General features: G+C 35.0%; 1 protein-coding gene across 2 annotated transcripts in view; it reads right to left on the bottom strand.

Moving 5' to 3' along the window:
- Positions 1-1,367: 1,367 nt before the first annotated feature.
- Positions 1,368-18,288, bottom strand: part of CRISPLD1 (cysteine rich secretory protein LCCL domain containing 1) — a 48,948-nt gene continuing 32,027 nt past the window's right edge. For both annotated transcript variants that reach the window (XM_058699890.1, XM_058699891.1), the window contains 8 exons: positions 18,113-18,173; positions 17,937-18,003; positions 17,342-17,472; positions 15,590-15,633; positions 15,424-15,496; positions 9,943-10,018; positions 5,419-5,549; positions 1,368-2,500 (listed from right to left, as the gene is read on the bottom strand). In XM_058699890.1, the coding sequence (XP_058555873.1) occupies positions 2,449-2,500; positions 5,419-5,549; positions 9,943-10,018; positions 15,424-15,496; positions 15,590-15,633; positions 17,342-17,472; positions 17,937-18,003; positions 18,113-18,173 (635 nt within the window). In that variant the 3' untranslated portion in view covers positions 1,368-2,448. The remainder of the gene's footprint in view (positions 2,501-5,418; positions 5,550-9,942; positions 10,019-15,423; positions 15,497-15,589; positions 15,634-17,341; positions 17,473-17,936; positions 18,004-18,112; positions 18,174-18,288) is intronic.

Below are 18,288 nucleotides of genomic sequence, written 5' to 3'. Positions count from 1 at the left end.
TTTCCCAAGGTAAAACAGAATGATTATAATAACAAGACTAACATATACTGAGCACATAGCACATGTTTGACGTTGACTATATTATACAAAATACCTCATTTAATTCTTAGAGTAGTCCCTATTGGGTATTATTTGTCCCAGTTTTTAGGTGAGGTAAAGTGTAGAAAGTTAAATAACTTACTCAAGGCCACACTTTGTATAGAAAAGCATAGGTAAGCAATATGGAGCAAGACTACGGACGTTCTCTTTTTTTTTAATTTTTTTTTCAATGTTTATTTTTGAGAGAGACAGAGACAGAGCATGAGTGAGGGAGGGGCAGAGAGAGAGGGAGACACAGAATCTGAAGCAGGCTCCAGGCTCGGAGCTGTCACCACAGAGCCTGATGTGGGGCTCACACCCATGAACTGAGATCATGACCTGAGCGGAAGTCAGACACTTAACTGACTGAGCCACCCAGGTGTCCCAAGCTATGGAGGTTCTTAAATGTTTTTATAAAATGCTTTGGTTTTCTTAGATAATGGAAACTTATGGAAGAGTGTAATTCCAGTGAAAAATTTGAGGACGGATTGAAAAGGAATGGAGAGAAACAACATGAGGCTCCAGTTGGAGACACTGAAATAGTATAGGAAATTGATGATGAATATCTAGACTAGGGACAAATACAAGAAACCTTGTACTGACAAGAATAGATGGGACTTCCCTATTTGAGGGGGAGTGTGCAATGGGGAGCAAAAGATGAATCTGGGCAAAGTTTACATTTCAATCATGCTATTTAAGAAGATGTAATGTGTCTTTGGAAAAAAAAAATGTGCCCACAAATCTGCTTTAAATTTTGATATTTTTAATCTACAAATGCTTAAGTTTTGACTACTTATATTTTGAACTACTGAATTTCTGGCCAGTGCTTGATAAATGATCATGACATTATTTTCTTTACCATTTGTTCTCCAGCAGCGGTCAATGTGAGCCTCTCTATTCTTGTTTTTCTATTATCCAGCTGTCTTGCTTTCCCAGATTCTGCATGAGATTTATCTCCCTTTTCTCTGCTCCTGAACACATACTCACTTATTTTCTGAAAATGTATGAAGTATTTACTGTCTGGTCAATTTTTAGTAATTATTTTCTATCCTTCAGATTCTTTCCTCGTTTTACTTAAATTTTCCCTGATACAATGCTTATAAATATATGATTATCTGGTCTTCTTTTTCATACACAAATACTTAAATAATCAAGTTGACTTCACAGACTTCTGGTATTAAGGATGTTATTTATATTAATGTCAGTAACCCAAGTTTAAAAGACTTGCAATAATTTTGTTAATTTAAAATGATTTCTAAATCAAAATAAGGAAGAAATGAAACTAAAAATATTTTGAAACATGATTAATTTTAATATGTTTACAAGGAAAGAGTAAATTCACCAGCAGAAAAAAAAAATTACCAAAATTAACATTTTACAGATTTTTAGTCTCAAAGCACGATACATTTTTCATAGAAACAAATATATCACCATCATAGGTACCATAATATGGAAACATTTATACACAAGGCCATTTACCATTAATAAAATCAGTGGCAATGGTGATGCAATACATTAGTTTACCTTTGTTAAAATTTGTGCTATTATACTTCCTGGCCTGCAGGAGTATTTGCCAGGATACAAAAGAAAAATGTGTGACCTCAGTTTGAACAACACATAGAAAGTTCTGGCTGCCTGTGCTTAACCCTATATTCACTATATTATCACTAGGAATGTTTTCATACCACTACTCTACTATGGAATAAATAGTTCATTCCACTTACTAGTCAAGCCATTCCCAAGGAATCAAACATTTTAATAGATTCATTTGGATATTAAGGAATTACTTTATACAAAATAAGAAGTGCAATATCAGGACATAATTTTCTATATGCCTAAACTTAACAGAAGAGAAAAACTATACAGGTATTAAGTGGAAAACAATTTCAGATTATTTGGAGTAGGTAATGGCATAGTACTGAACTGGGAAAAATGTGATAATATGGTTCCTTTCATTTTTTGAGAGTTGATTATATTTAAATGCACCAGATGATTTTCTGAGGGCCATTCACATTCAATGTTTAGATTCATTTTATTAGTGGCATATTCAAAGCACCATATAAAAGAACATGTGAAATGTAGAACAATCATGACTATGTAATTAACTATAGAAATAACTGCTAAGAAAATATAGCAATATTTAACACAGGATTTCTAAAACCATTACATATTCATTACCTTTCCTGAAGCTAATAATGTCCCATGTTTTATTTTTACAGATTTTGTCTATCAAGATTTATATGCATTTGGCACTTTTTTGGGGGCTGAAAATAGTTGATATCTTCTGTACAGTAATGTTACAATTTTATACAAACTTCAGAAATATGGCATTTGGAATAGTCTTTACAATCCTCTTCCGAGTGTTCCATTTCACACGACAGCAAATACTCTGAATGCCTTTCCTCCTGGAGGATTCTGTAAACTGCAAAAAATACAAAAAGTATATTGATGTCATCTCTACATATAATCCTCCAAATAAATCATGCTTACTTATGACAGTCAAGAAAGCAGCTCTATGAATCCAGATGGCCAACTTTCTTAGGCTACTATAATTTATAGCTATTGGAAAGCCTGACTGAGAATGACATAATTCTTTAAATCTCGGTTGTATGCTGAGCTGAAAGTTTACTAAAATTTAAGGTGCACAGTAATAATAGTATTTTATATAGAACTTAGTAGATTCCAGATCATGTTTTCCCATATTACCACCTTTGATTCTTATAAAACAGAGTTAGGCAGCTGTTTTTCTATTTTATTGGAGGAGTATTAAGATCCAGGTTTACAACTGACCAATATGGTTAAAAGTTAACTGCAAGTTGAGAAGACAGTGATAATTAAGCAATACTCTAGAATACTAACTTAGTATTTTTAAAGCCTGATGAAATTTAAATAATGTTGCCACCATACTTATTAATATTTTTAACATCTATAGTTTCAAGTAAAGTCTTAGTGAGGAATTTAGTGGTCAAATCTGAAAGGTCCTAATAATTTCTTCACTGAAATGGAATCACGCATACAAGCACTCAATCTCATTTTAAACACAACGTATTTTAAAACACAAATTAAAAGTGATACAGAGTCATACATTTAATTCTTTCTTAAATTATTTATATTTTATTTGGCAATATCAGTTAAGATATGTTTCATTTAAATGCTTAAAAGGTAAAACATCGATAATACCATTAATTGTTGTTTAGTCTAATTAAATGTAAACTTTTGAAGTCTTTACATTTTTGAATGAAGTTTTTCTTAATAATAAAAAGGGGCTTTTAGAGATAAACACAATAAATGCTAAGAGGGAGACCAAGTGCAATTCCTTTTACATATATATTTACATACAAGAAAAGAAAGAGGAGAGTTTTTAGAGTGAAGAAGTATGAGGGTATCACAAGAGTGCACATAAACATGTACTCACACAGACACAGTAGGTTTTTCATACAAGTAGATAGCCAATCAAGAGCCATATTTATCTATAGGACACTGACAGAGTACTCTAGAAAGTAGATGTGTTTGGTGTACTTATTCTTTGTACACAGTGATACACTGGAAAAATGCATATTTCTTAGTCTACAGACCTACTGCTGAACCCAAGTTCTGAGACTGACTAGTTAGAAGAGCTTGGGCACATCATTTAACCTTTCTGAGCCTAAGTTAACCCATTTATTAAATCAGGGTTTACAGAATTGACTTTACCTGGCCATTGGTAGAGCTGAGCTACTAAACGTGCTCAGCAGTGTCTGGGAAATTCATAGTAGGTGCTCAAAAATAATGATTATTCTCAGTTTTCTCAGGATATCATCTTATAGTTTTAGAATAAATATAAGATATATGACAGGTAAATGAAACACCACTTAGTTTTAGCTTATTAAATTGCCTATCACACTCTACAACTCAAAAATGTAGTTTATACATATCTATTTTATATATATCATACAATACATATTATATATATAATGTGTATATATTAAGTGCTGTGTATGTGTGTGTTTCCATTTTACTGAAGACATTCCTAGGATCTTTCAGATTTGACCATTAAATTTCCTCACTAAAATTTTTCTTGAAACCAGGGCACCTGGGTGGCTCAATCGGTTGAGCATCCGACTCTTGACTTCAGCTCAGGTCATGATCTCAGTTTGTGAATTCAAGCCCCATATCAGGCTCTCCACTGTCAGTGCAGAGCCTGCTTGGGATTCTCTCTCTCCCTTCCCCCACTCGCTTGTGCTCTCTCTCTAAATAAACTTAAATTTTTTTCTTGAAACCATAGATGTTAAAAATATTTATCAGTATGATAGCAACATGATTTAAATTTTGTCAGACTTAGGAAATAATAAGTTAGTGCTCTAAACTATTCCTATGAACCACATGAGTCAGGTTATAGAGAAGTCACCTTCTTAACAATGGCTTCTTGATACGGTCTGCTGAAAATAGATGGTAAATGCAAAGCTGTCTTTTTATAAAGATGGCACTCAGATGGTTATGTGGAAGTCAATCTAGATACCCTGCATGGCACATCCTTTGGTGTCCTTTAGAGAAACTTTACCATAGATGTGGAACCTCCACTGGCAATTCTGAAGAATCCAGTAAATGTCTAAAAGTTAGAAATTTTTCTGTATCCATACAATATACATAAGAGCTAATATTATTTGTACAGGTACAAATGATTTGAAAAATCACTATAGGTTCTGTGCTCTTAACTTACTTGATAAATAACTTACTTGATACTTAACTTACTTGATAAAGTAAGTCATACGAATTTTCCCAAACCACAAAAATATATAATACTAATGGACCAAATAGTATGAGATGACCAGAAAGCATGGATTTGTGTCATAATAGATATCCAACTTCCAATCAAAAAGAGAATTTGGTTCTGGAGAGAATCAGACTCACTCTTTTATCAAATACTTTGTCATATAACTGGATTAGAAAAATATTCAGTGCCCTGCTCACCTAGAAAGAATTACATATAAAAACTAATCTAGAAAATCCAAAGGAGGATGAAAGAAATTTCCTTATTAACAATTAACAAAAGAGTGGTTCTGACTCATAATCCGATTTTCATGTTGATTTTTATAAGCCTGGAGGAGACAGGCACCTCTGGTACTTCAGATTCTCCCATCCCTGGAAGACCAACTATTTCAGTGTGCAAAGGAAACACACTGGCACAGCCACATAACTCCAAACCCATACTAAAGTGAGTTGGTTATAAAGCAAGCATAAAGGTGTATGTATGTATATGTAGAGAACGAGAAAGAGAGACAGACACGGGAGGAGAGAGGGAGAGAGACTCTTGAGTATATAAAATACAAAATATATATGTAAACAGATTTTTAAATTTACCTTTCTGAGAAGATTCCATTCTGAAAAGATGCAGTGTAAGTCTTTCTTTTGTCCACAGGCATGACGTCAACATAACCACCATGATTTCGAACCACCCCAGCATGTACTGCTGCTCTGCAGATACTGGACAGCTGAGGCAACAAGGAAAAACCCACTGTTATTAGGAAATTCCTGCTGAACTTGTCCAGTCTACTCTTCTGTTGGACCAAAGTCACTGGCACCTGTCTCTATACAGATAGTCAGCAGTTACGGGTTGATGTTCTGTGCATAAAGGAATGTTGCAAAAGTCACAGAGTTAAAGCCAATTCTGAGCAAGTCTGAAAGCAGATCTCAAGGGTGGCCACAATGGTAAACTCCCATTACCGTTTAATCTAAGAAACACTTGCCTTTCCAAACATCAGGCTTTTTCTATAGTGGAAGTAAGTAATCAGATACAAATTTGCTCTTTTTATCTCTTTTTTAAATGTTTATTTTTGAGAGAGAGAGAGAGAGAGAGAGAGAGAGAGAGAGAGAGAGAGAAAGCGAGCGCATGAGCAGGGAGGGGTAGAGAAAGAGGGAGACACAGAATCTAAAGCAGGCTCCAGGCTCTGAGCTGTCAGCACAGAGCCCAACATGGGCTCAAACTCATGAACTGTGAGACCATGACCTGAGCCAAAGTTGGAAGCTTGACCAACGGACCTACCCAGGCATCCCTGCTCCTTTTATCGCTTAAATTTGAGCTTTTGCTAGTCACTCTGACCAAATGTTAACAGGTTACATTATCTGTACTTGGTTTATGTTCATTTTTGTCTTATTAACAGATGATAGTTCTGTATATCTTTACGGTTCCTTTTCCAAAATACAGGTGTGTATTAAATGGGGAGTTTTCTTCTATTAAATAATATAGCCTACACAGAGAAAATTTAACCATGAAGCAAAATATAAAGAACAATCACAGCTTCCAACCTATATCTGCAATGTCTATCACCTTGGTTTGAATGGTCTGACATGAGGCACTGTGTTTACATTGTACCAGTTATACCTTCTTAATTGAACTGGGAGTTCTACAGAAGAGAAAATTATTGTTTCAGGTCCATGTTTTTAAAACCATTACCTATGGACTTCTAAAAGTTGACTTTTTTTTTTATTTTGCCCCATTCAAGACTTCTCCAGATTTTAACATTTGCTTTAATCCTAATGTTCTACCAAAATTTGTCAATAGCTGAATACAGCCGGAGGAAATCCCACAAAATGAAACACTTGAACTGTTTCTGTATGAAACAATCCCCCCTCATATCCCAGGGGTCTTTTCTGATCGTACTAGTGTGTTCTATTTTTCTCTCTATGCACATGTGAGTGACTTAATGTGCTGTTTTAAGTTCACATAAGCATGTGCATCTTACATGACCTTGCTTTATTACTGTGCTCTGAACTTTGTGGCATCAGTCAGAACTTATTAGATCAGAGAGCCTGAATGCCAAGCTGTTTAATCCTTTTCATGCTTTTGCTATATCAAAAAATACCATATATCTAAAACCTCGTATCGTTACTCCAAAGAGGCATTTTATTCACAGTTTAAAGTTCCTCACTGATTTAATATTTGTATCCAATATGGTTCATAACAGATGAAATTAAAAATAATTCTGTACGCATTTCAGTATTTATCTTGCTCTGTTAAAAGAGTATTATCAGCATTTTCCCCAAGGCATAAAAGTGCTTACATATAACATTCACTAAATCCAAGCACTTAATATGTTTTGAAACTATTGTTTTGCCCATAACTATGCAGTCAGCAGGCATTCCTATTTGAGTTCAAAGGTCAGAAGAGATTTTCTTTTTATGCCCGTACTTTGTAAGAATTAACATATCACGAAAAAAAGAATTTATCTGTGAAAACAGTGGAACACTTTTAATGAATGCAGAAATTAACTTTACTTGTAACAAATGAGAAAAATTCAAAGCAATAAAATGTACAAGTAGTAAGGGAAAGAAACAGAGAGAGAGAAAGGTGGAGGGGTTGAGGGAGAGAGAAATTTTTCCATATCTTGTATTTAAAGAAATAATATATTTTGTGTGTGTGGGGGGGGAGGGGGAGTTTGGTAGTTAATGCTTGAATCTCTGAATCTGCACTGACCACATAATAGTAGTCCTTGCATTTCCAACTAACTCTTAAAATGATTTTATACAATCATTTCCTATACACAATTGCTTATGCAGTCCAATATGGTAGGAAGATAAAATGATCTCAAGACACAAAATCTAACAAAACCTAAACTCTAGAAAAATAGGCGGCCTATAGGTATAAGAGGGTATAGGATATTATGAAAGATTTTCACCGGGCATGATTAAAATTTAAAGTTTGGTGCTTAAAGGGACAATCTAAAAAGAATAACTTCTTCTGAAATCTTTGAAGATTCTAGATAGGCTTATTCATGTACATTTATGGATTTATTTCTTCAACAAATATTTATGTGCAAGGTATTTGCTAAATTTCTGATGTCACTGTGTGCTCTAAGTTTTGTTAAGGCAGGATATAATTCTGTCTTGTTCACAGGTTGGCATACATCAAACTGTTAATAAAAAATGACACTCCAATTGCCTGGCTGTTGCCCTCATGGAACTTCAAAATAATAAAAGAGATAGAGAAATAGTCATAACGCTAACAGAATCAGGTAAGTGCTAAAAGTAAAAAAAAAATAAAGTTCTAGGGGTTGGAAGAAGGGCTATGTAATACATGTAGTAGGAGATCCAGCAAAACACTCCACAGAGAAAGTGGCAATAAATTAGGACGTGAAGAATGACCATGATTTTAACAGACAGGAAGATAAGTAAAGCATGAGGACTAATAAATTATTATACCAGCAGGACATTTAAGCTGCATATAAGCACAGGGCAAAGCTGAAGCCTGGGAGGGACTCAGATGTGGAGAACAATTGCAAAGGTAAAGCTGAATGAAAACAAACCCTGGACTTCAATGAACTCACCAACAGAAATAAGGTGGTAAATACTGTTTCAGGTCTCTTTTTACAAACCTACTTCCATGGTATTCTATTGAATATGTGCTTCAAGAGTATATTTCCTGAATTTGTTTTTGCAACTCTCTGGCTTAGAAATTTGTAACGGTTTCTAAATGTCTGCCACATAAAATCTAAACTCATCAACATGCATTCAGACTCTCCATTTACATGTTTCAAGAGCTGGATACCCCACCCCTCACACAAAATTGGCTGCAACCCCTTTTAGATTCAATGCTCACCTGCTCAAAGATAAGCAAACCTATGTGTTATGCATACATCTCGCTTGCTGTCATCTCCCCGTTTTTGTAAATGTTGTTCATCCCACCTAGAATGTGTCCCTAATCCAATTCCCCAACCCACACTTGAAACCTGGCTCAAAAAGCACTTGTCCATACCGAAGACCTCCCAGCTAAGAGTCCTTGTCCAACCCAGTAATGTTGTCCATTATAACATCCCCTCAAGTGCTTTCTTTTCATATGTATTTTAACATATTATCTGTTCTTGATTTTATGGTGCTCTTTAAATCTTGCCATTTGCAACAATATGGATGGAGCTAGAGTGTATTATGCTAAGCAAAATAAGTCAATCAGAGAAAGACAAATACCATATGATTTCACTCATATATGGAATTTAAGAAACGAAACACATGAATATATGGGAAGGGGTAAAAAAGAGGAGAGAGGGAAACAAACCACCAGAGACTCAATGACAGAAAACAAACTGTGGGTTGATGGAGGGAGGTGGGTGGGGGATGGGCAAGATGGGTGATGGATACTAAGGAGGGCATTTTTTGTGATGAGCACTGGGTGTTGTATGTAAGTGATGAATCACTGAATTCTACTGAAACTAATATTGCACTGTATGTTAACTAAAATTTAAATTTAAAAAACTGGTAAAAAAATAAAATTTTTTAAAACAAAAGAAAAACATGTTCCCTTGGCAGCGTAAGATATTGTTCATACATTTGACAATCTCTTAATTATCAAGTTTACATTACAAATACTGAAGAACCAAAAGGAAGATTTAAAAAAACAAAATGAGGGGCACTTGGGTGGCTCAGTCGGCTAAGTGTCTGACTCTTGATCTCGGCTCAGGTCATGATGTGGTTCCCGAGATAGAGCCCCATGTGCTAACACTGTGGAGTCTACTTGGGTCTCTCTCTCCCTCTCTCTCTCCCTCCCCTCTGCTCTCTCTCTCTTTCAGAATAAACTTCAAAAAATAAAAAATAATAAAAATACAAAATGAATTTTTCTTCAGAAGGATGCCTCTGGTCTATTTCAAAAGTGTCTGATATAACATATATGGGCAGGACATAAAAAAATTTTGGTAAAAATAATTATTATGCACTCATATTTGCATAAGAACAGTTGTTTTTCAGTGTTATTATTGATTAGCTTCTCTGAGAATATGTATACCAACACAGAATCTGTTTCCTTTTTCTATATATAAATGTATATACATACATTTAAATATTGTGTAAACACATATATACACGAATACTGAGAGCTGCATAAATTAAGGTACTTACATCAGAATAAACTCGAGTTCCAATTACACGAGCATAATGTGGATTTGCCTGCATACAGTTACGAGGACAGTAGACTCTGAAAAAAATATATATATACAAGTATTAAGTAGCAGGTTTCTTTAGCCATTCTTACTCATAAGACCACAGACATGCATACACAAATGTTAACAGCATTCTCACCCTATTCATTTTTTTTTTTTTTCTAAAATAGGTCAATTGTAGAAGCCAGGCAGTAGATGCAATTGCTTCTGCTTAATTTACCCACTTCCAGCTTTTGGCACAAATGTGTTTCTTTTATTTTCTAACTTAACCAGGAAGCTTTCTAATTTAGGGGTTAAGCAGAAAGACACATCAGGTTGTATCTCTCAGTATCTGGGAACTGTACCCAATGTTTCTGTAGAATTTAATAAACAGGTAACTTGAAAAACTGACTCATTGTCTGACTCACACATCTAGCTTCTTTCTTCTATGTTCACATCTTTGGTATATCCTTCAATTCCATGGTTTTAATTATGATTATAAGTTACTGATTTCCAAATATGTATCCCCAGTTGAGACCTCCTAGTTCCAAATTTGTGTCCTATTGCTTATTCAATATCTCCACTAAAATCTAATAACAATTTGAAACTAAGGGTGTTTAAAACCAAATTCCTAATCTTTTCCTCCAGTCCCCATATCTGTTCCTTATGTAGGCTTCATACAATAAATGGCGACTCCATTATTTCAGATCCTCAGGCCAAAAACTTTATTCTAGCTTCAATCCCTCTCTTTATCTCACACCTTACATTCAGTCCGCCAGCAATTTCTATTGGTCATCCATGAAATAAAATCAGAGCATCCCTAAACACCTCAGTTAGTATAGCTCCAGACTTTATCATCTGGTGTCTAGCTTACTGCTATAGGCTTTCCTATGATCTCCCTGCTTCCAACCTTGCTCCTTCCAGTGTTGGTTTTTTCCCACTTGAATTAAAGCACACAAGGCCAATCATATCATTCTTCTGCTCCAAATACTCTAGTGGCTTTCCATCTCGTTCAGAATAAATGAAAAAAATCCTTACAATGGCCAATAAGTCCTGCATATCCCGTCCCCCCATTATCTTTCTGACTCCATATCCTCCTCCTCTTCCACTTCTTCCCCCAGATCCAGTCATATTGGCCTGTCACTTCTCAAACATACAAAAATAGGCTCTTCCTCAGGGCCTTTGCACTTATCTTTCTCTGAGCACGGAATATTCTTTCTCCAGATATCCTATTGCCTTACTGATATCTGATTGGCTTAGCTCACTTAAATAACATTTCCAAGGGACACGTGGGTGGCTCAGTCGATGAAACGTCCGACTTTGGCTGCTCAGGTCATGATCTCAAGGCTCATGAGTTCGAGCTCCGTGTCACACTTACTGCTGTCAGCTTGGAGCCTGGAGCCTGCTTCAGATTCTATGTTTCCCTCTCTCTCTACCCCTCCCCCACTCATGCTCTATCTCTCTCTCAATTAAAAATAAATAAACATTAAAAAATTTTAAATAAAAAATAAATAACATTTCCAAAAGCTTTTTATTTCCACATAGGATCCAATTATCACTGTTCAATCAATCACATGATTAAAAACTCCACTCTGAGAGGTTAAGAAACTATCAAGTGGCACTTTTTTTTTTTTTAAATCAATGGGCTCTTTGATTCACACACACACACACACACACACACACACACACACACATAAAAGGACATTAAAAACTACATCTGGAAAAAAGGGAATTAATTTTAGTAAATAAATCAGAGTCTCAACAAAATGATTACATGAAAATCACTGTCTGATGAAGGAATCAATGATTTTACCAAAAGTATTCTAAACTCTTTTTTTAATGTTTATTTATTTTTTGAGAGAGTGAGACAGATTGTGAGCAGGGGAGGGGCAGAGAAAAAGAGAGACACAGAATCCAAAGCAGGCTCCAGGCTCTGAGTTGTCAGCAAAGAGTCTGACAGGGGGCTCAAACCCACAAACCGTGAATTCATGACCTGACCTGAAGTCAGAGGCTCAACCCACTGAGTCAGTCAGGGGCCCCTTCCCCAAAGTATTCTAAAAATACTTCAATTGCAACTACCTTTACCAACTGAAGCAACTCCTTCCTAAGATAGCTTTTAAGAAATAGCTGCATTTCTTATTTCTAAAATCTGTATAATACTGTTTACTTTAGAGGATATATGCTTCTTATAGCATCTAAACCAGAATCATTTAAATATAAATAAATGAGTTTTATAACTTTAAATTAAAGAGTTGATTTTTATAAAAGATGCTGTTGGGGGTTTCTATAGGAGGAAAGTTGTCCCCATTGAATGTGAAATTTTCTATGTGTGTTTGAGAACAGTTGGGCATTCACTGCCCATCCTATGGTAGTAATAGGTGCTCAGCCCTTAGGATCATACTGTGCTGGCTCTACCTTGACCATATTTGGCACTTGGTTTGTGGAAGGCCAAGGTGAGTAGCTCCAAACTGAGATAGTTTCTACTTAGGCAAGTTCAGATCAAAGATACACTGAAGGAGGTTTTTACTTGATTGTGTTCTAATCTCTGGTTATAACACCTTGTTATGTGTTACTAAGAATGTAGACAGTGACCTGGTAAACATTCTTTTATATACAATTTACTTATAAGCATTGAATAAAAATGTATCAACATTTTAGTGACACCTGCTTTTACATCTTGGACATTCAATAGGCTTCAAAGCTCTAATTATTTATAGATACATGTTAAGCATGATATGATTTCTGCCCTCCCCCTCCATGTGTCATCCCCAGGCCAGAAAAAAAGATTTCTAATAACACACACAAACACATGATACTTATAAGGTTATGGTACTGAATCATAGAGATTGCTTATTTGGGTCTATTCTATCAGCTATGGAACCTCTCAAGGACACAACTATACAGGTAAATATTGTTTCTTCATGCTCATCTTGAGTTAATTTCCTTTCGTTTATTTGCCCTGGGCATTTTCTCCCCAAAAGATTTATGTCTCAACTTATTTAAGTTATATGAAATTCTTAAACAGATGTACCAACCACATGGTTCCCTAAAAGTTATAAACTGTCATATAAATAATGTGTTATAACATAATTTATGACACTGTTACAATTTTTATATGAGAAAAGACAACCCTTTGTTTCAGTAGTCTCTAAAAGGAAACAGAAGGGTGAATTTCCAGACTACGTAAGGTCAAAATTATGTATAAATCATTACTTCTACCAATTTGTTACGTTGGTAGCAGTAAAAGATAAAATTTAACTAGAAGAGTTTTTCTTTTGGGGCAATATTTCCCTTTCTGGAATAACCAAAGAATCAGGAAAAATGCATTAACAGTCTACTTGAGTGATTTTCTGTTTATTTTGGAACAATATTACTATAAATTTATGCCACAGATATTAAAATTGCCATTTACTTAGCATCTACTAGAGGAAGGCTTTATGCTGGAATACTCTATCGGGATTATCCTTACTATTCGGTCCTCATAGCCTAGTCACATGGCTGAGAGGGCCTAGCATTATACTGTACATAGTCGGTATTTCATAAATATTTATTAATGGATAATTCTAAATTATTTATGAGAGATGGAGACAGAATGAGTGGAGAAGGGGCAGAGAGTGAGGCGGACACAGAATCTGAAGGAGGCTCCAGGCTCTGAGCTGTCAGCACAGAGCTTGACACGGCACTTGAACTCACATGAGATCATGAGATCATGAGAACCATGAGATCATGACCTCAGCCTAAGTTGGACGCTTAACTGACTGAGCCACATAGGTGCCCCAAGAAGTACCCACTTCTTACATCATCACAGTCTTTTATTGCCTTGTGAACAACCAATATTATTCTTTAAGTAAAATATTACCTTAGTTTTAAAAGGCTAAGTGAAGGAGTGCCTAGGTGGTTCAGTCGGTTATGCGTCTGACTTCAGCTCAGGTCATGATCTCGCAGCTCGTCAGTTCGAGCCCCACATCAGACACTGTGCGGACAGCTCAGAGACTGGAGTCCGCTTCAGATTCTGTGTCTCCTTCTCTTTCTGCCCCTCCCCCACTCATGCTCTCAAAAATAAATAAACATTAAAAATTTTTTTAAAAATAAAAGGCTAAGCGATGAAGCTTTTCCAAAATAAACTTTTCCATAAAAAGTGAGCTCCTTCAGTTTTTTTAGTAACTACAGTTTATCAATTATAATTCTATCTCAAATCTCAGTATTGGTTCTTGGAATTAATATGTGATTTCCTTGTATTAATGGAAGAAATGTGGGAAGAGTAGGTATGAAAAGAACTTCTTCATTTTTCCTATGTACGATTATGACTTATAGCCATAATACTTCTAACAATTTTCACCTTAGTGTGGTCAAGGTAAATGAAGCACTTTTTTTTTTTTAATGTTTATTTTTGAGAGAGAACGAGAGAGGCAGAGTGCAAGCAGGGGAGGGGCAGAGAGAGACAGAAACACAGAATTCAAAGCAGGCTCCAGGCTTGAGCACAGAGCCCGATGTGGGGCTCGAACTCACAAACCGTGAGATCATGACCTAAGCCAAAGTCAGACGCTTAACCGACTGAGGCACCCAGGTGCCCCAGAAGCACTCTTTCATTAGTGTATAGTAGATAAACTCCATTATAATTTTTAACAAGACAGTATACAAAACAAAAAGAAAAGAAAGGCAGAAGATGGGCTTTTTGACATACCAATCTCAATTAGCTTTATCTAATTTAGGAAGTGGATGGAAATACTTAAAAATATGTGTGTCATTCAGTGGTAATGACTTGTTGCAGACTGAATGTTTGTGTCCCCCCAGATTCATATGTTGAAGCCCAACTCCCATTGTGATGGTATTTGGAGATGGGCCTTTATGGAGTTAATTAAGGTTAAATGAGATCATCAGGGTTGGGCCTTGATCCCAAGAAAGGAGAGTCTCTCCTCTCTCTCTCTCTTTCTGTCTCTCTCAACCTACCTCCCCTGCCTTGTGAGGACACAAAGAGAAGGTACCATCTGGCAACAAGGAGACAGGCTTCAGAAGAAACCAAAACTGCCAACACCTTGATCTCATCTCCAGCTTCCAGAATTACCCAGAATTACGTGAAAATAAATTTCTATTTTTTACACCCCCCCCCCCCCCAGTCTATGGTATCTTGTTACAGCAGCCTGGGCAGACTAAGATATGTGAACATACAGAATACACGCACAGCCTTGGTATTATGGAACAGACAAAAGCACTCTGGTGTTTGGAGAAAGCACACTAGGAGTGTCTGGATAGCAGGGAGTTTGTGATGAACCATGCTCCCTTTTGCTTCGCAGTTCAAGACCACAATTATAAATGGATAATTCTATCCATTCACAAGACCATACACCCTTCAAATCCTGGAGACAGCAGAAGTCCAGGCAAAAACAGTTATCACAGAATAAAAGCCCAATCCACGTATGTTCACTGGTCAAGAATAATGAGACAATTTAGAAAACATTACCTTGGGCAATGTGAAGCAGGCTTATGAAAGGGACAGAGCTGTTCCACAGTTGTTTCACAAGTGACAGCCTGAACTGAAGAATTAAAACACAAGACAATAAGCAACTCTTTGGCAATAATAACATGCAACAGGGTGGTAAGAAAATAAGGTTTAAAAAAGTGCTAACCTGTTACTTTAGAGACTGTGAAGGAATTAGCAGACTGATATTTGCTGAAAATAAGAACATAAAAATGTCAATCATTTTTTAGATGCATCATCATCAACATAATTTCTGGTATTTTTTCGGTCTATGAATACTTTGTTTCTTCTTAAACATTCTTACTTAAATATCTAAATAAGCTGTAGTGTAAGAATACATCATCTATTTTATGTTAAGTCCATATTAACTTCAAGTACGAACCAAATCAATACAAACCAAATTAATCATTCTTAATATTAGAGGAGGATCTCTTCTCATGACTAATCTCAAAAACATATAGATAATAGCATAAAGCCACATAGATTTATATCTACATATTTGTTTCCTATTAAAATTAAAACTCTAACTATACTAATTCCCTGTCACCATAGAACAGAACTATTTAAACTCTCACAATGGTAAATACAAAGCAGCGTTATAAGACTTTTAGATCATAAATACCTAAAAGGAATGTGTGTTATTCATTTTTTTTGTTCCCCCAGTACCTAGTAAAATGTCAACAATGAATGAATTCCTCCTTATTGTATGCATCATTAAAAAGCAGGATAGAAGAATAGGTATTCCATTATATATCAAAATTTTTAATTGGCTTAATTATACCCAGAATTTCAGAAAAATATCTACTACAAAAGATAAAGCTTATTTGTGATAGTATTTTAATAGGACACACCATTCATGTTTCAAGTTTCTGTAATAAACAAAAATTAAGTTCAAACAAAAAAAAGTAAATAGGATCAATTTTCTTGAATCCAATGTTTGGCTTACTGAAGGTCATAACTTTTGTTATTCATTGAAGGTAATTAATACATTTTACTGAATTAATAAGCCAATCAATAAATGCTTCTATACAGCTCTTGCTTAAGAGAGATTGCTAAGCACTGAAAACCATCCATAAAGCCTTTGAACAAAATTATTTACATAGAATAACATTCCATCAAATTTTCAAGAGTTTTTAATAAATTCTTTCTTATCATTATGAATCCTCCACTGTGGAGTCACACAGTTGTATAGTTAACAAAGGAAAGAAACTATGTCATACATCCTAAGGAATTCCATATGAGGTTCAAAGTTTATTTTTTACACAGAAGAAACACACTACAAAGTTATTTCAAAAGGCCACATTTTTCTAACTCGTATAGAGTTTATATCAAAATATGCAGTGCTCTAAAATAATATGTTTCATATATTTAATATGAGAAACATTTCAAAAGTTAATGCTTTTATGTTGAGTTAAATTACATTTAGATGGACAAAAGGTACATAGTATACATTTACATTTTAGAGAACTTTTCAAAATGCTCTTTTACCTACTAATATAGTTTATCTTATTAGCAAAGTTACTGTTGCATGAAATTATCCATTTTCCATAAACAGGGCAGGAAAGTACACAAAACAATTAGCCTTCTCTGAGCTATTTTATTTTCTAGTTGAAAAATCTGTTGCTTTACATTAGGGATAACTGTAAATCTATACATCCTCAATGAAACTCCAGAAAATGTGGAGCTTTATTTAGCATGTTCTTTATAAGCAGAAAATGTTCAACGTTGAATTTAGATACTTTGGCTCCTTTTTGTCTTTGAAATTACACAGCTGAAGTGAGCTGAAATGACAATTACCAAACTTCTCTATAAATTCTTCTATGCTTTGTTCTAAAAGAATTTGTCAACTCATTATTAAGATTTAAAATCATCTCATCCAAAAGGTCATTTGGGTACTTACCCAATTGTCTGAACACCATTTCTATTGGATTTGATGAAATAATGTTTTCTTCCTTGTCTAGTGATATCCACCCAACCACCATCATTGTCTATTATGCCATAATGAATTGCGGCTCTACAAATGCTGGATTGCTTAGAGAAAAAGGAAGGGAGAAAAGAATATTAAAACACTAAGATTGCTACATAGGACATGACTAGCTATTACTTAAATGACTTTATTTATTTATTTTTTTTTTTTTTAATTTTTTTTTCAACGTTTTTTATTTATTTTTGGGACAGAGAGAGACAGAGCATGAACGGGGGAGGGGCAGAGAGAGAGGGAGACACAGACGCAGAAACAGGCTCCAGGCTCTGAGCCATCAGCCCAGAGCCTGACGCGGGGCTCGAACTCACGGACCGCGAGATCGTGACCTGGCTGAAGTCGGACGCTTAACCGACTGCGCCACCCAGGTGCCCCTACTTAAATGACTTTAAATTAAACAAACATATCTGAGCAAAATATCTATACTTCATATAAATCATTATGTTTGCATTAAAAAAATCAAACTTTATATAGAAAGATCCTGTTCCAAAATCATTATATTTATTATACTTACCATTTCATAATGTACACTGCCAATAACTTTGGCTTTACTATCCAAACAGCCAGCAGGGCATTCATATCTAGATGAAAGAAATCAGGAACAAAATTTAGTTTCTCTGAATGTTAGTGTGAAATAAAAATATTACTTGTATTTTGTCAGGTAATTTTGAAAATAAGGATAAACATTACCTATTGCAGGTTGTTCCCTTGCACTGATCTCTTAATCTTACTTCACAAGAAACAATTTGGGCTGAAAAGTAAAAAAAAAAAAAAAAAAAAAAAAAAAAAAAAAATATATATATATATATATATATATATATATATACCAAAATAATTTAGGTAATGTATAAGTCACTACAATTCAT

Source organism: Neofelis nebulosa, chromosome 14 (assembly GCF_028018385.1).
Source record: "Neofelis nebulosa isolate mNeoNeb1 chromosome 14, mNeoNeb1.pri, whole genome shotgun sequence".
Taxonomy (NCBI): domain Eukaryota; kingdom Metazoa; phylum Chordata; class Mammalia; order Carnivora; family Felidae; genus Neofelis; species Neofelis nebulosa.
This window is presented reverse-complemented; position numbering and strand designations above follow the sequence as displayed.